The sequence below is a fragment of the Filicampus tigris genome, chromosome 7, assembly GCF_054856515.1.
Source record: "Filicampus tigris isolate MCC_2025a chromosome 7, RoL_Ftig_1.0, whole genome shotgun sequence".
Classification (NCBI taxonomy): Eukaryota; Metazoa; Chordata; class Actinopteri; order Syngnathiformes; family Syngnathidae; genus Filicampus; species Filicampus tigris.
Genome location: NC_141223.1, coordinates 1,474,060 through 1,498,507, shown reverse-complemented (window position 1 = coordinate 1,498,507; position 24,448 = coordinate 1,474,060). Strand labels below are relative to the sequence as shown.

The window sequence follows — 24,448 nt, the reverse complement described above, 5'->3', positions numbered from 1 at the left end:
TGCATCCCATCACAGCATCCCAACCATCATGCAGCCACACTCTAATCTACATTTAGGATCCTATTGGACACCAAAACAGACAATTTCGTTCCTTCACTTGCATCAAGCTAACAAACGAAACAAGTCACGTCAAAGCAAGCTAATGTTCAGAGCAGGCAAGTCAAATGCGCTTTGGAATGAGGCAAAGAAATTGAGAAATGTGTGATGATGGAATTCTACCGTTTATGTTGACGGTCGTTGGGCAATGTGTAAAATGACCCGCCTAACGTCGCCTTTTTGAATTGTGCATTCTGGGCCTAAAAATACGAGTGGCAGGTTGTTAATAGACAGTAAGCGCAAAGTTCTCGCGACGTCAGCATTAATTCGGAGGGGTTTTTTGCGCAAAGAGATGCAGACCAACAAAAGCGAAGAGACCCTCGACGAGAGCAGACTGGCCTGTCATGGAACAAAAACATAAACTGGCGCAACATTTAAATGGTCTGAAATGCGCTAAATCTGCGGCGCGTCAAAACATTTGCCAAGTCGCTCTGCGTGACCTACTTGCCCAAAAGCTCATGGAGACCACGCACGCAGGCAACGTTTGGCGATGATGCGGGATCAAGTCAGTGACGTCTTGAACTGAGTCAAAGTCAAGTGAGTCAAGTCGGCGCCGCTTAAGTCAGTCACGTTTACGTCAGCGATGTTTGACTGGAGTTAAGGTTGGTCTTATTTGCAAGAACGACTGAAACGACCGATGTTTCGCTCAGTGACTTAAATGAGTTATGTTACGATTGAAATCGATTCATGTTTTGATGAGCGATTTTCATCAGTCATGTTATGATCTCTGAGTCAAATAAGGGATGGAATAAAGTCAGTCACATTTTGGTTAGTGACTTAATTCGCTCAAGTGTCGATGAGTGACTTAATAGACTTTTGTTTTGATTCGTGACTTAAATTGGTTATGATTGATGTTTTGGCGTGTGACTCAAATCAGTGATGTTCTGGTGGCGAAGATTTGACTGACCTAAATGAGCATTGCTTTAATTGGTGACGACAACCAGTTATTTGATGATTGAGTTAAATTATTTATTCAATTCGTGACTTCAATCGGTAATGTTTTGCCCAGTGACTTAAATTGTTTTTGTTTTGATTATTGACCTAAGTGAGTAATATTTGGATGAGTGAGTCACATCAGTGATGTTTCGATTTAGTCAACTCAATAATGTTTAGATGAGGGGCTTAAATCGGTTAGTGAGTTAAATTAATGTTTCAATCAGTGCCTGAAATCGTTACTTTGTTGCGCGAGTTAAACGTGATATTTTTCTTAGTAAATTAAATCTTTGATGTTTTGATTATTGAATGAAATGAGTCACATTTTGATGAGTGAATCATATCAGCGATGTTTGGACCAATGACTTAAGTCAATATTTTGGTTAATAATTTACCGACCTAAATCGGTGATGCTTTGATGGGTAGGCGAAATAAATTATTTTGAGTGCGTTAAACGTTCTGATTAATCAATTTAATCCGGTCAATTACATTGTTGATGTGCGAGTTTAGATGAGCGTGCGTAAAAGCGTTGATATTCCGATTGGTGACTTAAATCGGCGATGTTTTGGCGAGTGACTTAAACTAGCGACGTTTTTAGTGCAGCTTAGTGCTGCATGTAAAAGCCCCCCGACTTCCCCCCCCTTCCATGGGGATGTTGAGTGCAGCAGGCGGGCGGGCTGTCCATTTAGACAAATGAAAAGGTTGGGATGATGATGAAGAGCAGGATGAAGAGGAGGATGAGGAGCGACTGAGATACGTGGGCCAGCAGACTGAAAGCGAGCAAATGTCCTTTACTGTTGACGAAATAGCTTGTGATTTCACCCCGGTCTGATGTTGTCGCTAAATCAAGTGTATTTACTTCACCTTGACCCTGCCTTTTAACCGTTTTAGCGTTGAGCTTAGCCATCGTCTTGCTTGTTTCTGTGAACAAATTAGTTGACGCCACGAAACCCCCCCCCCCCCCCCCCGACCCTCCAACCCTCCACCCCCCTCTCTGCTTCCTCTCTCTGTAGTGGCCTTCCTGCAGCCCCTTTTTGAAAGCCAAGGCATTGTTTTCCCACACCAAGACACTGAGAGCCATGGTAAGACTGCTTCTTTCTACCAATACTTAACCTCTACACACACACACACACACACACACACTGCATACCAAGGCATGCTAATGTGCTTTCTATTGTATTCATGACATCCATTTTTTTTATTCCATGTGTGTTTCCTTTCTCCACACTGCCAAGCTGGTGAGTCCTCATGACCTTTGAACTCATGCCAGCCATGCCATCATTTGGGCTTGTTGTTTATTTATTTTTTGTCACACACAAGTTGGGAAATTGGGCCCTATTTTGGTAGACTGGCGCCCGTGCGCTCGGTGTAAAAATGAGCAGAACCTCATTTTCGTGCAAGTCTAGTTTAGCGTGTTTGGGGCCGCGTTGGGCGTTCCGGCGCACGGAGTTGCCTTGCCCCCGACTCCTCCGACAATTTGGTAACAGAAAGTAGTCTCCGCTCGGCGTAAAAACGCGATGTCGTTTTCGTGCCGGGGCAATGTTCTAGGTCAGCGTGTCTGTGAATTTGCTCGACGAGCTTCGCCTCACTGGGTGTTCCTGCCGCGCCCCCCGGCGCATCTCGCAATTTGGTGACAACAAGTAGAGGACATTTTAGACGGGCTAAAAGTTGGTCTATTTTACAGCGCAGGTGGCCTTATGCAATTTTGGTGTATTCAATCGAGGTGCAGGCAGACAAATCCGACGCTCCGCGGACGTGTATGGTGGACGTATTTCATTCATAAATACAATACCAGCGCGGGCCAATCCCTCTGAATCACGGCAGAAATCAGGAATTTTAATCATCATCTTAATTTTTTTTAATAGCACCCTCATCACTATTGGGGGTAAGGGGCGCACACTTGGACGCACGATCGGGGTGCAAGGCGGCCTCCAATTGCCCACATCACACACATGGCCGACTACTGTACATCATCCGCAAGGGGACATCTTGCAGTTTACCCGCCGATGACGTGCACGGACCCCAGCGAGTCCAATTTCTCTTTGTTCTGTTTCCGAAAAACGGGGGTTGGCTCCCTCCCCGGAAAAATGTAAACAAAAAGAAAATATTTTAAAATCTGCCAATTTTTACCAAAAAAAAAAAAAAAAAAGCCAACATCAGCCAAATAAATTGGCTAGCCAATGAATCGTTGATTAAAAACACCTCTTAGGCAGGCGTGCCAAAAGAACAACACTATGAGCCAGCGGATGGTAATCAATGGACAAATAAAGCTTCAAATCAACTTGAAAATGCTCATAATATGTGTTCATAAACATTTATGTGATCATTCCAGAGGAGTGAAATCGGAAAAAGGCTTGTGGCCGGCTTTCATTCAAACCACAAAAGCGTAAAGACTCAATGGGGAAGCGAGAGTCATATTTAGTTACCGCACACGAGGATGTGTGTTTACGTACATGTGTATGTATGTACGCGGATGCGTGTGTGCGCGTGTGTGTGCGCGTGTGTGCTAGCGAGACCACTGTCAGTGGTATGTGCTTGATCCAAATGGCCGCCTGCAGCTCATAAATCACGGCAAACGTCACGTAAAGAGGTGAAGGTCTTAAAGATGAAAAGATCAATGAGGAGCCGCTGTTCCAAGCACCCGCCAGCACCCCCCCCCCCAACACGTCCGCCTCTACAAGCCCCCCAACGCCGCTTATTCCGCAGACCCTGAACTCAGCGTCATGTCGAGCGTGAAAGCAGCAATGAAACATGTCGCGCATCCCTGCGATTTAGCACATTTGAGGCCAAAGGACGTCAAATCAGAAAATTAGCCGCTAACTAGGGCACGGGAATTAATGGATATGTCAAGAGCATTTTTAAAAAAAATATATTTTTGAACAACTTCTGCTTATACACTGAAAAAAAGGTGCTTTGGATTTACTTCATTCCAACACGCACATCGGTTGCACACCTGAATAAAATGTGGTTGACCTTATGTACTTTTCCCGTGTTTTCCTCAAAAATAAACAAATACGTATCAGTTTAACACATTTTAATCATGTGCAACCGAAAACCAAGCACTTTTTTTCAGTGAACTAACCACATCGTTTTGGACAGAGAGGAGCTAGTTAAAAACGGCGCAGTCAGTGCTGACAACTTTTTAGTCACTATTTTTAGTCACTTTTACGGATGATCCCTCTTGCGACTTTTTCTTTTTTTTGAGCAGGAATTTGGTAAATGTCACCTGCTTGTGTTGCGTGTACTCAGCCGGCTGGATTTCGTCCATCTGTCGTCCGTCCATTTCCAAGCAAAATAACTGAATTCGTCACAAGATCACTTCAAGACACGAAGCTACGCTAAGTGGCGCTAGCCGCAATAAGACAAGTTACAAATATTCCATAACCAACAATAATCTCTTTTTTTTTTTTTTTTTTAAACCTCAACATATCAATTTAAAGCTGTACTATGGAATGTATTTTCATCGGGCAGGTGCCGAAGTTGAAATTTCAGAGACGGGGTGATGACAAATCAGTGAGGCGGGCGGTAGGGCCATTGACATTTACGCTAACGGTCGAGATGCTAACGAGCGTGTCGGCCATTAGCGAGCGCGCTCAGTCGCGACCGTTCGATAAGTTAGCAAATGCTACCATGATGAGGATGATGATGATGATGAGGAGGAGGAGGAGGAAGAGGAGGAGGAGGAAGGTTCTTGTTTTTGTTCCCGCTCTTGTGTGTGCGGTGGAGGAGTAAAGATGGCCTCGAGAGGAAGGTCTGAACTTTCAGTTGCCATGGCAACCAAACTGGATCAGCACTCTACCCCCCCTTCCCATTTCCTTTCATCCTTTGCTTTTTCACATTTTCCTTTCTTGTTCTTGCTATCATTTTCTTTAAAGCGAACACTTCCTTTTTCTTTTGACACTTCTTTCACTTTTGACAAACTTTTTCTTTCCTGTTACTTCCATCTGTTTTTTCATAGCTTATCTTTTCCCTGATCCAGCATTTCATTCATTGGTTCTATTTTTTTCTGATTATCTTAACTTTTTTCTTTCTTTCACTCACTCTTTCTTTCTTTACATTTCATGTCCTCACACTCATTTTATTTTATTTTATTTTTCTCCATTTTTTAGTCACATTTTCATTTGATTCATGATCTTTTTCTTTCACTCTCGCTTTCTTGTCCATTGTTTCTTTTTTTTTTTTTTAACCTTTTCACTTCCCAGTTTGTCCCCTGGTTTTCTTTCCTTTGCCCAAGCTTTTTATTTCTTGGTTTCCTTATTTTCTACTTCATTTGCTCTTCTTTTACGTCATGATTAGCAGCCGCTTTCTTTTCGTCCCTGTCTTGAACTTTAATTTTCTCTCTTAATGTTCTTTTCCCTCCAATTATTTCCTTGTTCCATTTGTTTGCCTTTTGCTTTCTCTTGTTTCTCTTTTACCTTTCTTTTCCTCTTATTTCCCACCCATTTAATTCCTCCTTTCGCTTTTTATTTATTTTCATTTCCTTTCACTCCCTCCTATTCTATCCTTGCCTCGTCATTCCTTGTCCTTCATCTTTTTCAATTATTTCCACCCCTTCCTTTCCGTTTTCCATTTATTTTCCCCGCTTCCCTTGTTTTTTTTTTCATTCCTTAATCCCTTTGTCTTGTGTCCTTTTCTTTTTTCTTGACTTTCCATTCTCGGCTATGCGATGTGTTCCAGTTCAATCTGTAAATTGTTGGACTGACGCAGCATTTTTTTTTTTTTTTTCCCCGGAAGGTCGGGGACAAGGAATACAGGCGCGCCCGCACACACACACGCACGCACCCGCACACGTGCACAGACGTACGGTAGTATCAGAGAGTCTGATACTAGCTATTGGGAGTGGAGGGTCTTGTTTTTTTTTCGTATTGCAAAGTGGCAATCAGGAAGCAGCAAGTTTATGAGTCACAACGCCGAACGTGGCAGGGACGCAAACGCCGGAGAACACAACGTTCCCGGCCAGCATTTTCCTTCCCTTCATCCTCCTCATGCATTCTAATCAGGCTGTGCTTCAGACCCTCACGCCCTCGCCCTCCTCTTCCTCCTCCACCCATCGCCCGGCAACCGCCGCCGCCAATCGATCGGGCAGGGCGGTGAAGCCAATCGCTTCGACCTCTCCTCCTCCTACGCCATCTTTTTTTTTTCCTCCAAAATACTGCATGAAAAAAAAAAAAAAAAAAAAACAAAGACGAAGGATGAGGAGCCAAGAGGCGGGGACGTTGCAGCTGAGCAAGCCGCTCGATTGGCTGTTCAGTCTGGCGATGAATATAGATGAGAGGGGGGGGGGCGATAAAAAAGGCTGAGCCAGGCAAGCAAGACCACTGCGCACCTCCCCCTCATCCAAACACTTACACACACACTACAGGGAGCGAGGCTATTAGCATTGTTAGCGTAGCTGCTTCTATTTGAGGTGTTTCACTGCTTCAAATCATTGTCATTAGTAACCCCTCGCTATAGCAAAAAATGAATAATAGTCATCGCCCACCCCCTCAAATTGCCTGCATTAATAGCTTAAAGAGCTTCTTCGTTGACAAACGTGCCATGTTTTTATGGTTCAACGAAAAACAACACAATACGGTCCAGTATATTGCACGCGGGGCCTAAAAACCTGAAACGGTCTTTTTTTTTTTTTTCCGTAATTGTCCAGTTGAGTCGTTTTCGGCTGCATCCTTTGGTGTACAACGGGCCTTTCTGAAGCTCTACATAGAAATATAAATCAGCGTCGAGACGTCAAAAGTTAGACGCCTAGACGAAATAGACAACATGCACAAACAACCGCACACTCTCACACGCACACACGCACACGGCATCAAACAATCCTCCCCAAACCCCTCGATGAGCTCCGAGTGTATTTTGGACAATCGTTCTGACCGTAGACAGCTGGTGGAGCCTCACTGCTGTTGGGGTGTGTGCGTGTGTGTGTGTACGTCTCTGTGTGCAACCCCCAACAAAAGACCCCCAGGACCAGGGGGTGTTAGACAAAGCACAACCACCCCCCTCCACCAACCCCCTTCCCTCTCCCTTAAAGGAGATGAATATTTGAATTCCCCAGAGGACACCCCGCAATCCCCCACTACTGTCCAACCTAACACACACACACACACACACGCACACACACAAGGCAAAAATGTACACGTGATTTTTATTTTTCCTAAATTTGATGATGTTTGCTAAGGTATCGCAGAGCTTCCAAATGTTTTTTTTTTTTTAAGAAACGCGATCAAAGCGGCGAGCATTAACGAGCTCATAAAGTGGGCGCTGTCCCGTCTGGTTTTGCGCGTTACGAGCGCACGTTTAATCCGGTTGTAATCCGAGACCCTGGTGGTCATTGCGCCGCTCAAACCGCCAACATTTTAGCCCCAAAAGTATTCCTGCTAACGATGCGTACTGCCTTTGAAACGACTTGAACCAATAGGCAGAGGTGGCAAAGGTACACACACACACTTTGTGTACTTCAGGAGAAGTTCAGATGCTTGGACTAAATAAAAAAAAAAAAAAAAAAACGACTCTGGTAACAGTAGAGAGGAACTGACTCAACTCTTGCAATAAAAAGCCGACTCAAAAATGTACTTAACCCTTACATTTGCTTCGGCTGAATGAAATTTGACACGGTTTCTTATTTGTCAGCAATAAATGAATTTGGGGACTTAGCAGTGTGTGTAAAAGCAAGAAAAATGGTCTGTCATGGGGAATCTCAAAACTGTGAAAACAGTCAAACGGCAAAAGAGTGATCAAACATATTTAATATGGAAAACTACTGATTGGAAATGTTTTGATTAAAAAAAATGCACTTTCCCTTTCCTCTGAAACATTAACGATTAGTCATCCGCCTATTAATGTCCGACAAGCTATTATTTGACATTTTGAAGAGAAATCTAGTTCATAATTTTGTATTTAACAATCATTACGAGGATATTCTTGGGAACATGTATGAATAATATGTAGTTCTAAGCACAATAGTACAAAAATGAACAAGCCTATTTTGACAACGTAAGGAGTAGAAAAAGCAGTTTTCAAATCAGAGAAATAAGTATTCACGTAAAGTAGCCAACTGAAAGATCTACAGAAAGTCCTCGCAAAGGGAAAATAAATGTCACATCACAGAGAAGAGTGTCGTTAAATTACAATTACAAAAGTTGCCAAGTACGTAAAATGAGGCTTCAAAATGGTGGAGAATCAAGGCAGGGTCTCCGCTCTCAAACGCTGAAAAATGTTGCAAAACAGTTTAAAGCTTTACCTCCACCATTCAGCACTACTGTACATAGTTGTCAGTCATTGTACATTTCCAGCAATTATTTTTAAATATTCAGAAACAAATCTCTGAATCCACTTGACAGAACTCTTTTAAGTTTTGAATTTGTACGTGTGTGCGGGGATGAGGATGAGGACGGTGGGGAAAGAGGAGCCCCCTTTTCCTTTGCCCCGGGGACACAAGATCCCCAGGATTTAAGCCCTCAAGCCCGCAGCATGTGGCGCCTATTCTGGGCCCGCTAGGTCGGCGCGGGCCTTAGCAACACATTGCACTGTTTACTCGCACCGTGACGGTGTATTATTTATGATGGATGGAGCACCCACACACATGTTGAGCTCTGCTTATGAAACCTGCAAATAGCACACGCTCATGACAGCGGAGTTAAGTTGACCTGCACACCCGGGCAATTCGTGCCACAAAATCACGCTTTTCATTAAAAAAAAGAAAGAAAAAAAAAAAGAATACAAATTCACCGACAAATATACATATATTTTGACACTTTGAAACACGGGATGTTCCCCTGAATCAGACTAAAGTAGAGTACTGGTTTATGTTTCAACATTTACTATAGAGCCAAGTGTAGCGCCCCCTATGAGCCGTGTGGACTTATGTGTGGGGTGGCTTTGGATGTAACAAATAAATAAATAAATAAATAAAAATTAAAAAATCCAACAAAAACAATGATAATCTGAAAATTATATGAATAAAGTAAAACAATAGCAGGAATCAATTTGGAAGGGATTGAATGCCACAAAATGACACTAAGAAGTAATAAGAATAAAGTCAGAAGCAAAGCCAAAAGTTATTCAAATGAGAATAAAGCTGTAAGATATAAAATTTGACCAGAATATCGTCATAAAATTACAAGTCTTGCATTATGAATTGATCAGAAAAAGTAATATAAGGAGAATACATTTGCAATGAGACATTGTCTTTGAGGGTCTACAAAAAACAAAAAAAAAAAAATTAAAAAAAAACAGTTAATTACCAAAATGAAGTTACTGCATAAAACCATAATGATAAAATAATATAAAGAAAGCATGAACATAAATAATGTAATTTACAAAAAAATTTAAATCATGACAACATTTTAATGAGAAAAAAAAAGGTAATTTCACAAAGGTATTCTACAAATGTGGTTGTCGCATTTTAATACAGCGTAAAATTACAATAAAAAAAGCAATACAATTATGCGACAAAAGTATTGCTGAGTGCGGTCGGATTGATAATGTGATAAAATATGTAATTTCACCCCAATAAAAAGTCCTACAATGACAACAATAAAGTAAACATGTTAACAAGACTATGAATTAAGATGTGGAATTTCCCCAAAATAATCAAAGAAACGAAATAACTCAAATAGGTAGTAAATAAAATCCACTTTACCTGCGCAGACCTTTCGGCAACATGCACATTTGCATTTTTTTTTCCTATTTACCAATTCCCCTGCCTTGTTAGCACGGGCCGGTTATAATTAGCTAGCCTCCATCAAAAGCAGGTCAGCGCCAAGGTTTGGTGCCGCGCACAAGTGGGGCATCGCGGCAAGGAGATGAGAATCAAGTGCATGATGGGAAATGCACAGGGGAAGTAGAAAACACATCCAGTTGCTACATGAGCGATTCGGCGACACTACCGAGGCTGTATAAAACTGAAAGGTTAGCGCCGCATTTTTAAGTGCTAGACGGTCTTGCGGGTAGTAGCTAACTAGCAACATAGCTCAGCTGTTACTAATTTAAGATCACTCGCCGCAAATCGAACGATTGAAAACAACAAGGAACTAGCTTCATGTAAGAGTCTGGCATGCTAGCGCTCAGCATGAGCGCACTCGGCCTCTGTTCTGCCGCTAGAAGCTGATTAACAACCTAGCCGCGGTGTTACTATTATGAAAAGGCAAACTGTCTCAACGCAAGCTCGTCTGCTGTCAATCAAACAGTTTCAAAACAAAATGATTAGCTTCACTAAATAGTCCAGGATGCTCTGATTTCATTAGCACTAGCGGATGTCGCTGACGTTAGGAAAATGCAAAAAAAATAGGCATACGGTATGACACAAAACCAACCATAGCTGCTAGTTAGCAACATAGCCCAGTTGTTGCTGTGGTGAAAAATCATCCCAAAACAATTTGCTCCAACAACATCACTGAGTTCAAAATGGCAAATACAGAAAAGTCCCACCAGATTGGAATCGCCTTTCAAGCTAACATTGCTTTTCCTTTTCTCTAACTTTAAAGGTCATTTTGATTTTAAAAGGTGACTCGAGAAGCTAACATTGAAAGCTAAAGTTGAAGCTACAACTGTAAACAAACATTAGCGGTAAGATTGAAGCTAACGTTAGAAGCAATGAAGTCCACCTTTGAAAAAAACAGAGTCTGGTGGCTCCCTGCTCTCTGTCTTTCGTCGCCGTCAGTGAGTGTCGAGGGAAAAAAAAACAAAAAAACAGCCGAGACATAACTTGTTTCCTGCCTCATGTGACCTGACGCAACACGAGAAGCTCACTGACACGTCGTTTGTTTGACCTGTCAAATTGAGTATGTGAAACAATGACGCCTGTTTCTTTTTTTAATACGCAGTCAATACGCTGGAACGCCGCCGGGTTTTGTTTATATCTGTCCAGCGGTCACCGCGTGGATTTTTGTGTGAGAGGGGTGCCGGCGTAGACAGGAAGCCGCTAGCCTGAAGTCCTGTCTCCCTTCGGGGACAAAAGTCCATGGGAAACACCTGCGGCAGGACTAAGTAAGACTTTATTTTTAGAATATGTGTCGGGGCAAAAAAGAAAGAGACTGTGAGTGGAAAATGACTCCCGCGCTGGACTTTGGACACCCCTTGCCTTTTTGTTCTCACCACATTATTTAGACCAGGTTTCATATCTTTACATTCAGGTGTGCTCTTTTGGTTGTTTTCTATCAATAGGCTACAAGTGTGTTGCATGCAAGTATGAACGGGTATCCCTCTCATTCGAATAACATTTTTTAATGTCAGCATAAAAATGTAGAAGATAATGTTATTCAAATGAGGGCGGAGTCCTGTGTCCGGCTTGGGTAGAACTATTCGCCTATTTTATTGGTCCTCGCTGCACTGTCATATGTACGACCAATAGGCGACTAGCTCAACCCAAGATGCACTTTGGACCGCCCACTTATTTGAATAACTAATGAATAATAATAATTTCCCACTGCAAATAAGAACAACACAAATATATAATACAAAACAAAAGTAAAAATAAATACAAAAATAAATATATAAATACAGTTGAATATCAATTTATTTATATTTTATTTTATTTATGTATATTATATTATTTTATATTTAATTTTATTTTCACTTTTATTTATTTTTAATTTTGGCAGTTTTGGTCCTCCATAATTATGACAGTACTTTGCAAATATTAAGAACAGAAAGAGAGTCGGAATAAACTGATGTTACAAATATTGGGAAAAATTCAACAAAAATACAAAACTATTACAAAATACATATTTGTAAAACATATAGGTGAAACATACACTAATATTGGAAAAAGAATACTAAAATATATGGGAAAAAATAAAATACGGTTGACAAAAAATATATATAGATAAATGTTTGAAATATATTTGAATAAAAATAGAAAAATATGTTTTGTCTAGTATTACAAAAATAGGACGAAAATTATATCAGGCAAAAAGTAGACATATATTTGAATTATTTTTTTTTTAAAGTAGACAAATGACAGAAAAAGAATATATCAACGTTGGAAAAAATACTAAAATATTGGTTAAAAAAAAATGGTCAAAATACAAAACTAAAATTACCACCACCTAAAGGACTGGAATAGAACATGTTGGGCTTGATCTTTCGACAGACATGCTTAGAAGAGTCACAGCTCAGCCTTGGTGGACGTCTCTCTTGAGTCATTCCCCAAAGAGTTCAAAGTTGAAGTCCTTGCCGTATTTTTATTTAAAAAAGGATCACTTGGAAGAGCACAGCGGCCTCGCCTTTGCATGGAAGTGTGGCCCTGTAATAATAATCCTATTTTAATCTGCTACCCCCTGAGGTTATGTGTCCCGGATTATCAAACAGGAGGACGGCACATGGACTCAAATCTGATGTGATACGCACGCTCGCTCACTGACCTCCACACTCTTTCATGACCAGCGGATATTTTTTGCATTGCTGCTTCTTTTTATTTTTTTGGCTGGGAAGCAAATAAAGATTCAATCTGAAAAGATGATTTTGTAGCTGAGAGTGTTTCTCCACCCGAGGGGTTCCTTTCACACCTGCTGTGTGAACATCGCTGTTGTCTAATACTATTTTACCCTTGAATATTTACTTGGTCGGCCACAATTCAGGGAACAAAAGGCCAAAGACAACATTGCCTTTCTTTTCTGTAAACAGGAATTCAAACTAAAATAAAACCGCTGACTGAATCGTCCAACAAATTGTTAGCCGAACAGATTCATTGACTAAGCCATTTTTAACTACCGCCACAATATAAATAAAGAATGCCAATGTGTTATAAAATGTAAAAATATATAGTAAAAAAAAAAATACATATATATATTTAAAAAAAAATATATATATATATATAGAGAGAGAGAGAGAGAAATAAATATATATAAATATACAGTATATGATATATATATGATAAATGAATAAAATAAATACAAAATGAAGAAATACATTTAAGTGTACTCATGTCAGGCTAAATGAATGCAACAAATATTGGGGTACTCTATGTAAATGTGTCGGCGTGTCAGATTAAATAAAAGAGAAAGCTTTATGTGTACTCCTTGATGTATTTTGACATGAATTTCATGTATTTTACACTTGATTCTGCTTTTTAGTTTTGCATCTTTTTCCCACCCTTGGTCAAAAGTGGCCGAGAATCTATCTGACGACGCTGCGGTCAGTCAGCAGGCAGGAAAGAGAAATACACTTGGCTTTGTTTATATATCAATGCATGTATTTATTGAAATATTTATGTGTTTGCTTCCGTTCCGAGATCCTCTCCCTGTCTCATTTTTCTCCCCCAAAAGTTCTCGGCGCAGCCCCAGCTCACAGACATTTTGATCATTTAAATCGTAAATCATCTGAAGGTGGAAGGCAAACATCTTTGTCACATTCCGCATTGCAGGCAACAGACAAAAAAAATACCTTTTTTTTTTTTTTTTGCCGGGAGGACCCTCCCACGCCAAAAAGCGCGCGATTCTGTGGAGCTATGCGTCCAGCGGCGGGGGCTGGCTCACATCCGATTAGAAGCTGGCTCCTCGGCTTCCTTGTCGCCGTGCCAACACGCTGACGAGGACCAGATTCCTCGGGCCCGACGCCGAAATTAGATCAGGGCCGACGCGGAGGCCGCCGCGTTCAAAGGCTCCGCGGGAAAACGCCGGCAGGGAATCCTCACATTATGGAAATAATGACTTGTGCTGGGCATCGGTCATCGTTTGATCGTCGCTTCCCCGACACTTGAGTCCAAACGGGAGCTTCTTGGAATTCAATTTCCATGAAATGTAATTGGGATGAAAAGAAAAAAAGATGGCAGGCATGAGGACCAAGCTACAAACAGGCTGGGATCAAAATCACTTCCTTTCCACTGCACAGTGAACCTCCGTTTACAATTATTGGCGAAAATCCAGATTCACCTGCAAGAAGTAAAAATCTGCGATATGGAGGGACTGTATAGAAAAAGGCCCCCCCCCCCAATTTTAAAAAAAATGTAAATACCAACAGGTTCAACAAAAGTGTGCTGTCCTAATGGTAACATATAAAGTGAAACTCCATAGATGGGCTAATGGGAGCTGCACAGTGATTACAGACTTTCAGACCACTGCTACTTGAACACAAGCAGCAACACATATAATATAAAAATCAATATAGTTTGAAATGTCTAAAGTACTCCACCCTCCAAATAATGTAAACAAAATTCAAAACATAGCCAAGAGCATTGATGAAAGAAAAATATTGAACTGTGTTAAAGTGTACCAATATAGTCAACACGTGCCCAAAGATGTATTTTAGAAAATGAGCCGCCAGCTGTCACTTTCTGTAGGCGTAAACAACAGGATTGAAGAGGACTTCACAATCAATCATCTCCAGCAAAAACCAGGCTGCGCTCATACGTCCTTATTTCGTATTTACTGTGCTGCCATCGAGTGTCCGACAGTAGAATTACACCCAAAAGAAATGGGGGGGGGGGGGGGGCGGGAGGTAGAACAAAATGGCTGAACCGTTATTGTATATTTAAATACCAAAATGTTCAATCGCACCATGTTTTTCATCTAACAAATGTCAGCTAGCTTAATGCTAACAGGTAATGCAAAATTCCTTCGACGTATGATGACGGAAACGTGAACAAGCTTAAGATCTTAGTGCTGCCCGGTATAATATAATAAAACAATATAATCTGAATATGGTAGCCCACTTGATAATAATCTCTATTATTGAATGGAATTTTTTTTTAATTTTTTTTTTTTAAACGGCCTGACATGAGGACAAAGGGACATAGAGACTCCGGCTAGATTGCGCTGGAAGGGAAAGTTTGCCTCCGGCTAACTTCCTGTTTTCTGTTTTGCCGGCGCAGAGGAAGGCGAGTACTTCCTGAAGGTTTTGATCCCCAGCTACGCGGCGGGCTCCATCATCGGCAAGGGCGGGCAGACCATCGTCCAGCTGCAGAAGGAGACCGGGGCCACCATCAAACTGTCCAAATCCAAAGACTTCTACCCCGGTAAGGATGCCGACGCGGTCGCCGGCGGCCGAAATGATGCATTGAAGGTTGACTCGCGAGATTATGCTTTCATGACGGACTGACTGCAAGGATGAAAAACGACCTTTTCGTTGATGGATTTGGACTGCTGGTTTGTAAATGGGACTACAAATGCTTGGTTGGATGATTTGCGGAAAGGAATGATATCACATTTTCAATAATGTTGGACCGTACTTGCCGATGGGATCAATAATACCTATCGAAGGTCTGATTTTTCCTTTTATGGAACGAATAAAGGTTAGCAGGATTATGGATCGATGGATGAATGCGTCAAGATGGTTGACGGTCGGTAAAAAAAAAAAAAAAAAAAAAAAAAAAGACAAATGAGGTGATGGTGGGTTATCAATATGTCTGATTTATGGATTGGTCAGTGGAATATTTAACGGTGGCTTGATGAATTGATTGAGCGCAAAGAGGAATGAATAATGGCCGATCAATAGTGGGTGATTGGTGTATTGATATGTGGATGAAAGGATGGTTGGTTGGTTGGAGGGATTCATTGATTGATGTCGGATTGACGGATGGATGAAAGATTGAAGGATTGGGAATGGATTGATATTGGATCGGGGGCTGTTGAAAGGATGGATTAGGGATTATTTAGCAATTGGTGTTTCTTGGAAAGATGAATGGAATTTGCGGGTGAATGCCAGCTTGCTTGAAATTCCCGCCGCATGCTATTCCAGCGCAGTGTTGCCATGGCGACGGCGGCGGCCTCGGCGCGCGCGCGCGCGGCGCATCTCCCGGCCGATCGCACGTCGCCAGGCTGTGTGATTTGTGCGTTTGTTTGTTTACACGTGGAATGCTTGACTGTAGCATCATGCTAACACGTGGCGCTCGCTCTTTATTTACGGGTGACACAGGCAGCCATTTTGTTGTTTTGCACCGGGCGGATTGGCGGCCGCAAACAAGGCGCCGTTGTTGTTGATGCAGACGAGACTGGCCTTGCCAGCTACGACAGATGAACGCACGCGCGCACGCACATTGCAGCAGGTGGGCCTTTTGATTTGTCACCCAGGAAGAACCCTGTCTCATTTGCATACAGATGCCCCCTTCAGCGGCAACAGCGCGCGCACGCGCACGCACGCACGCGCACGCATCCCTTCAGTCGAGACGGGAGGAGTGTACAAGCGTGTCTTTCTTTCTTTCTTTGACTTGCGGTCCTTCAGCGTTGCAGCTACCGTGACAGCGCGCGCGTGTTTGTGTGAAGAACATTTTGCCGCAGCGCTTTCCTCGGACACAATCTTCAATGTATGGATGCCCTTGCGTGCGCGCGCGCGTCGGGAATGAGACGTCGCGTCTAATGAAGACAAAAAAGACATTCAGTGCAAGGTCTTGGCCGGAGCGTCTCATTCCTGTCCTCTCTCGCTCCTCGGAAGACATTAGTCACTTTCCTCCCCCACTCCCACACGCGCGCACACTCTCCTAAACACACGGGCACGCACGCATAAACACAACCGCCAGCCAGTGCAAGACATCTGCCCCCCCCCCCCCCCCCCTAAAATGGAGCGTAGCACTTTTGTCGTGAGTGAATGAGAGCTTTGAATGGGAAACGTTGGAGCTTGAAAGTAACCTTGGCTTCCGAAGAGGAGAGCAGCATGTGCTGTTGCCATGGCAACTGCACAATACCTACTCGTATACACCTGCTTGCAATTCCTGCATTCTTCCTTCCCCGTTGTCTAGCTTCCTTCTCCCTTCTGTCCTTTCCCTCCGACCTGCTTTTTTATTCTCGCATTCTTCCTTCCCGGAAACCTTCTTCCCAGCCTTTCTCCCCTCCCTCCTTCCTTCCTTCCTTCCTTCCTTCCTTGGCCTCAGATGGGCTTTTATTTCTGGGCTCTTTCCCTGCAGAGAAACGCGTCCTTACGTCCTTCCTGCCTTCTTCTTCCTTCCTGGTTGACTTCTTTTTTCATTCACACATGGTTACATGTCATTTCTTCCTTCACTTCAACCTGCTTTTCTTTGCATCCTTCCCGATCTCCTGTCTCATTCTTTCCTTCCTTGCGCCCTTCCTTCACTTCAACCTGCTTTTCTGCCTTTCTTCCCGCCAGAGCTGCTTTTCTCCTGTCATTCCTTCCTGATCTCCTTGCCTCCTGCCTTCATTCTTTCATTTGCTGCTTTGCCTTCCTTCCTGACTTCCTTGCCCTCAGACTTGCTTATTTTGCATCCTTCCTTCTTTCGCTTCTAACCTGCTTCTCTCCCTTCTTTCTCTGGTTCCTTCCTTCCTTCCGTGGGACTCGGGGTTACCTCTTGCACCCTTCCTTCTTTACGTCTCCTCAGTCCTGTTTTTTCCACCTTTCCTTTGTTCCCTCATTTCTTCCCGCCATCCTTCCCTCCTTCTTCTTCCTTCCATTTTTTAGCCTGACCTCCTTCTCTGCTTTTTATTCTTTCACTTCGCATCCTAACTTCCTTCACTTCAACCTTCTTTTCTGTCCACCCCCTTTTCCCTCAGACCGGCTCTTTATCCTTCTGCCTCATGTCCTTCCTTCCTTCCTACCATCCTGCTGTGCCGCCTCCTTCCTTGCCGCTATTTTTCTTCCTTCCTTTCTTCCCTCAGACCCACATCGTACGCTTCTGCCTCCTATTCTTCCTTCCTTCCCTGCTGCTTTGTGCGGTTCCCTTGTTCATCCATCACATCTCTGAGGAGAAAAGTGCATCAGCAGCACTTCGGCCCGCGTCGGCCAATCAGAAGCCGCCAGGGTGAGAGCGCGAGACGGGCCGCCATTCATCCTCTCGCGCGCACACTCACGCACGCACGCGCACAGAATGACAGCTTTATTACAGTGTGAGTTGATGCTAGTCCAAATATAACCTCAGCGTCTCAAAGGACAAAGCCGCAGTCACAATGTGGGAAAAGAAACAAACGCGGGAGTGGAACGACGACTCACACATCAGGAGCCTTTAAAAAAAATTTTTTTTTACATCTTGTAATGTTTCTCTTTCGGCATTAGGCTTGCAGCTGATGCGACGTTTTCCGCTTCATCACTTTGCGCTAATGAAGCCGAGGCCTCCCCGCATGAAATATTCATCCCTTACACCTGTTTTCTTTTTAATTACAATCGACCCGTTGGCTTCCTCACGCGATATTGACCACACATCCGCACGCATGCGGAGGCAAAGTCATAAACTCACGCTAAAAGCAGCAAATGAATTACTATTGATGCTCCCCCCCCCACACACACACACACACACACACATGCTTTATGGCCGCGGCTTAATTTCAAAGCCTAACTCGGCGTCGCTACGTCACCAAAAGGCTTGATCGCGCCAGTTACGTCTTTCGATACAAAGTGTAGGCGACGTCCATTCATTGTTGCCTTCAGGGACAATCGGACGCGATGTCCAGGCTTTCACAGCAGAAAGCAGCTCCAAGTCCTCCAAATTTGATCCTATATGCGGGAAAACCCCGCAAAGCAGTTCACGCAGTGTCCTCGTTACGTAAGCACTCTTTTTGGGACGACGTCATATGTTTGCTCTTCATTCTCTAGCGCCCTTGCCACAGCGGGCCACCATTTTAGAATGTCGCTTCTAATCCCGCAGTTTCCCGCACCATGATTGCCGCTCGCACGCACACGCGCACACACGCACACACGCACATCTGTCGCACCCTCCAACCTAGTGACGCACACACCTGACACGCACACTCACACACGCTGTTTTCAGCTCCGTAAGCCTCTTATAGCAACGCTAAGCTCTCGCGCCGCAAAAACATCACAGAGCGGGGCAAACATGGCCGCCGCTGGCCTCGGCGCTGTGATGTGCCGCACGGAACGCGCCGGGCTGGCCGCGCAAGCCGATTGGCCACCTTGAGCCGACCATCTTCATCATGTGTCTGTCCGGCTCGCTCTATCTCTCCATCAAATAAAGCTAGCATATATAGCATATGTAGCATAATATTATATAGCATATCTAGCATATCGAGTGCATATATATATATATATATATATATATATATATATATATATATATATATATATATATATATATATATATATATATATACATAACAGGCTAACTAGCGTATTTCTAATAAGCTAACCAACATCTGTCTGTCCATCTCGTCTCACAGGTTAAGCTAGCATATATATAATAAGCATATACTGAACAAGCTAAGCTAACCAGCGGCGTTCCAACAAGCAAAGCAACATCTGTCTGTCTGTCTATCTGTCCACCTTGCTGTCTCCTTCTCTATCTGTTTCTATTGCTTCTTCTTTCAGTCTATTATTTGCTCTGTCTGTTCTTTCGCTCGATCAATCCGTCTCTGTCCGATATAGCTGCAAATAGTGGCTGCATTTATTTACTCAACCGCAGATAGGGAGTCGGTGTCACATTTTTTTTTTTTTTTTGAGGAATGTTTTTTTTTAACATGTGTCCCATCCAGATGTCAGTCAGGACAGCACGGGACAGGACAGGTGCGCACCACCCCCTTGCTCAATAGGCAAATCAGTCAGCGACCCCGCGGCCCCGCCGACAGGCACGACTAATCGATCCGGGCGCAGCATCTGCCTCCCCGGCGGGGTCAGGAGCGGACGACGCACCCTCCCTCCTCCTCCTCCTCCTCCTTCGCTTTCCTCCTCATCTTCCTCTTCGGCAACGGCCACGTCGCCTTCGCAACTTTTCGGACTGACGGCGGAGCGCGGACGGATGATGGATGGCCCTCGGCGCTCGTTGCGTTTGGCCTTTTAATGAGGAAGCGTTGAGGGTCCCGGAGCGTAAATAGAACGGCGGGACTGCAGCCTGGCAATCGATGCTGCCGCATTAAGTGCGTGCGTGCGTGCGTGTGCGCATTTGGCATGCCTGCGTGTGGTGGGATAATGTCGTCTTCCAGTGAAATATGACCTTTGTAAAGCCTCATCCACTTTTGCTGCCTCTCATCCACCCCTGGGCGCACACCCAAATACGCCACTGAAACACTGTTGCGCACACGAGCTAACACGCACGCTACTGAGAAACACGACCGAAACATCCTCACAAACGTTGCTGAAATGCTCTCACACTCACAATTGAATTTCTTTCACTCGCTCACATGCTAGTGAAACGCTCCCACGCGACACGCGTCTTTTGTTGTTGTTGTGTGTATGAAGTGCGAAGCTAAGCAGAGCTGCAGACTTAGCTTGGGATAGGCGGCACCTACTCGAATGTTGCCGACGTGGTTGCTGCGGTGTTGGCCGCAAACAGCCTCTCATTCAGTCTTTTTTCAGGATTTCAAAACTTCCTGAATTGTAGATTAATGATGAAGTCATCGATATTACGAAGAAACGTCGTTGGGATTATTTGACAAAACAATGTTTGTCCAAACGGAATATGTTTTATCATTTAGAGTGATCCGATCACAGCTTTGCACTTCTTGCTACGTATTTTCTCCGTCAGCTTTTTGTCGCAAACGATGTTTCCTGACCTGGAAGCATTTTCACTTCACAGCTTGGACTTGTCGACCTCTTTGCGTGTTTGAGACCATTTGAATGTGAAGGTGTTTCCAAACTTTGGACCGGTCCCGTACATGGATCTCGTACAGCGATTGACAAACGTGCAATTGGACGCTTTGCTCATGAAGTTCTGCCTTCGCCACTGAAAATTGACTTCGACTTAAAGGTGCTCCTTATCCTTTGCGGGCTTTGACAGCAGAAGGTCAAAGAGCTTTCGCTCAGACCCCAGGGTGTCTTAATTCAATAACTAAGACAATTTTTTATCTCCCCATTTCTGAAAATGTGTGTGCAAGCAAGCTCGGATGTGGGAAGATCCAGAGCCACTTTCAAGGCTTCACCAAAATACCGTCAAAGCCGAAAGCTAAGCAGAGCTGTCGATTTAGCGTCTGATTAGTAGCTAACTACTCAAAAGTTGTCCACGAGCGTTTATCTGTTTGGTGTAGTGTCCGCTACCTGCGCCACATGCAGAGATCTGCCGCACTAATCAACCGAGTGTCATTTTGTGGCTCGGCGATGAAGTGCCGTTTTTTTCTTCAGACTAACCTGTTTGCAACCAAGTCGACTTTAGCCTAGCCGCAACGCCCTAGCTCCATCCCCGGTCAAAATGGTAACAAAAGCCAGACTCTGAATTTGTAGGGGACAGACCACGCAGCCCTGAACGACCCCCCCCACCCCCCCCCCGGCCTAATAGGAAGATTTCAACCGCAGCACTTGTCATTCTTTATCCTTAGCATGTTTCGACATGACAAAGTCCGATTTTATGAAGACATCAGGGAACTCTTTTAAGTTGCGATAAAAACGCATCATGTGTTTCCTTCGATGCTGTAAAATGACTGTGCCGCTGTTTGACTCTGTTGGTAGTTGGCCCGTGTGTGTGCGTGCGCGCGTGTGTGAGAACACCGCAGCTCATCAAAATGTTGGCGTCCTCACCGCGAGACATGAAAAGTGCAGCACATGTTGGAAATAAAAGTCCAAACGTAAGCGCGCGCGCGCACGATGATTCACGAGCGTGTGCAGTCCGAAAAGTCATGTGGTGGGATTAAAGACTTCCAGCTTGCTGCAGGACACGCCGCAAAGTACAGCACGTCCTATCAGACACTTTTTGGGGCAAAAGGGAATCTGTCAACATTCAATTGGGATGGAAATGACATTTCCCCACAGAGGAAATTATGGAAATGATCTGTCGAGTGTTTGAAGCAAGCCGACTGTAATTGTCCAGCACTTTGAAAAACAGCAACCAATAAAAAAAAAAAAACAAGAAACAAGAGTACCAACAACAGCAACAAAAAATGTCTAAGAACAATAAAATTGGAGTCGAGTCATTTAGCCAAGTCGAGTCCTCAAAGTGGCTTTCAAAGATTTATCTAAGTGTTAAACAAAAAAACAAGCTAAGCAACTTTATTCGTAAAAAGTAAAGCAATAAAACAGTCGACCTTTCTGTTGTTATGCTGCGGGTCAAATTGACCCGTTTGAAAATGGAGAGGAAAAAAAAATAGCATTCAAATGATTATGATCGTGTTATTCATTTAAAATGATCTTTTTTAAAACAATTATAAATGGTTTTTTTAATGATAAAATCTGCCCATGAACGTGACGGGCGAGACATAAACACAGGTTGAGTGTTCATTCTCTGAAACTGCCCCCCAAAAAATAATGCAAAATCTAAAAAAAAAAAAGATTTAAAAATGTTATCTTTGTACATTAAAAAACTATATGTTTAAGGGTCTGATTAATGCATTATAATAGCAATTATTGGCAATTTTTTAGGCTGACGCTGATTGTAATTTTTGTGACAGAATAAAATTCAGATAACCGATTATTCTGCCAATTAATTTGAAAAATATAAAATGAATAAAATCACTTATTTTTGGCTCCCTTAACACTTACACCAATAAAGATATGCATTTCACGTACGAGATTTGAACAAAATTGAAATTACAACAAAAAGTCGCTGTTGTAAAGTCATGTTGTCTGTGTGCTCATTTATTTTCCTGAGTCGAGTGCGACGTGACTTTCTATCGATGTTCTTCTTTTGGAATCGGTGGCCAGAAAACCAAAAAACGTTTTGCGCGGTCGATCGTCTCCCCCCCCTCCCAAACTTTTGATCCGATTGGGAATGATCCGACCTCAGCCCGCCTCTCTGCGCGCTGCTCCAAACCCAAATCTTCAAATCCATTTCACATTCATTGCGTGTGTGTGTGCGTGTGCGTGCGTGCGTGCGCCAGGTCGTCCCAGCAGCGAGGACAGTGAGGCCTGAGCACATTGTTGTCAGCGGTGCAAAGCCAAGCAAACGTTTGAAGCGGAGCTCTCCAAACAAATGCAAAAGACGTTCCCGTGCACATTCAACCCTTTCCGGGAAGGTTGACTTCAAAATGATGAGCAGCGGACATTTTTGCAGGACAAAAAAAAAAAAAAAAAAAAAAACTCCATCTTTCTTGTGGCCTACACAAAATCTTTGACTAGCATTTTTTTTTTTTTTGCGCTACTTAAAAGTGACGATCTTTGACTCGCATTTTTTTGCATGTTGTCTGTTTGCTAGCGGAAATGAAAGTTGCTCGTCTTTTGGGGAAAAAATGTCGGCCGAGACGTCTCTCTGTTTGCCGCCATGAAAGCCATGCACATTAGTGGGGACGCGTTTCCCCGTGCAGTGGTGGCTCATACCGATTTTCCAGGCCAATAGAATCCCGATAAGCGATTCATCGGACGATTCAAAAATGGATAATGACTAAAATAACTTCTTTTTGAGTCTCTTCAAGCTTCCGAAAACAAAGATATGAATTACAGGCAGAACGTTTGACTGTTTTGTAATACTTTGTCCTATAGTACTCGTTGAAAAAAAAAAGCGTCCGATTTAAAATCGGTCAGCCGCTAGTCATATTAATTTAACTTGTATCTCCTGTTGCTCTCGTCATGAGACTTTCTTAGACTTTGTGCTGATCAAGAGTTTTTCATCAATCGTGTCCAGCTGCGGCGTGTGATGATGACGAAGAGGAGGAGGAGGAGGAGGAGGGGCCAGCGAAAGCCGCAAGGGCAAAGAAAAGAGGGGCAAGGAGAGGAAAGTTGAATGTGCAGGTTTCTGAGAGCTTCAATGGCCGCCAACTGCAGGGGACAATAGAGGGGGCGGGGCTCCCCGGATGACAATAGCGCCTTTGACCCCGGTCAGGAGGAGGAGGAGGGACGGGAGGGGGTCCCCATCTGCCGTGGTGCAATGGGGAAAGTGTCTTAGAATAGACGCAAATAAGCCTTCGGGGGGAGGGGGGGGGGCTTAATTTAAACAATAGCAGAGTGGCAAGCACATAGAAAAAAATGGAAAAAATGAAGTTTGGTAGGCTACTCTATCATGAGTAGCCCCACAAAAAAGTCACACAGACCCAGCAAGTCTCTCATTTGTGTTTCAAGTCGTCGTTTTAGATTCAGTTGGCTTTGTGGTGACTGATTGCATAATAATAATAATAATTATTATTATTCTAATAAATACAGCCACCAAATGCAGCTCAACTTGGCAACATGAAGTTTGGTAAACGCGTCCATCACGAGCTGAGCCACAAGAAGCCATGAGACAAAAGACAGAGGAAGTCAGCCATTTTGCTTTCAAGTGTTCATTTTGGGGTCACTCCCAAAGCGGGGGGAAGTGGGGGGGGAGGGGGAGCTGCGTCAGAGGGGGAGCTGCGTCAGAGGCGCCGTGTTGAAAGCATCTCGCTGAATATGCAAAATCGTTTCACAGCAAAAACCTCAAGACTCCAAATTCTTCATTTGCTCAAGCGTGGCGACGCGACCAGACAACAAATGCTAGAGTGAACCCTCCGTGACCCCCCCCCCCCCCATCCCCCCTCCCTCTGTGAAAAAGTATCGCCACAGGCCACATGGAGTCAGCCGAGTTTAAAGTGACGGCCGGCGCCGTTGTCGCTTCTCGTGACGACGCCAGACGAAGCTACGCCGATGTCAGCGGCCGTCTTTGTCTCTCTCTCGCGCAAGCGCGCGCGTACGCTAGCTTCCTGTAAGTAGCACACAT

The 24,448-nt window shown here is 43.7% G+C and overlaps 1 protein-coding gene and 1 long non-coding RNA gene across 8 annotated transcripts in view; one reads left to right on the top strand and one right to left on the bottom strand.

Moving 5' to 3' along the window:
* The window catches only part of LOC147144324 (uncharacterized), an 83,934-nt gene that overhangs the window by 21,812 nt on the left and 37,674 nt on the right, over window positions 1-24,448 (bottom strand). The gene's annotated exons all lie outside the window — the stretch shown is intronic.
* Window positions 1-24,448, top strand: part of nova2 (NOVA alternative splicing regulator 2) — a 58,445-nt gene that overhangs the window by 1,094 nt on the left and 32,903 nt on the right. Inside the window, exons 2-3 of one of the 2 annotated variants that reach the window (XM_086036593.1) lie at window positions 2,043-2,111; window positions 14,834-14,977. In XM_086036593.1, the coding sequence (XP_085892719.1) occupies window positions 2,043-2,111; window positions 14,834-14,977 (213 nt within the window). The remainder of the gene's footprint in view (window positions 1-2,042; window positions 2,112-14,833; window positions 14,978-24,448) is intronic. The other variant, XM_086036594.1, reaches the window with a different exon arrangement.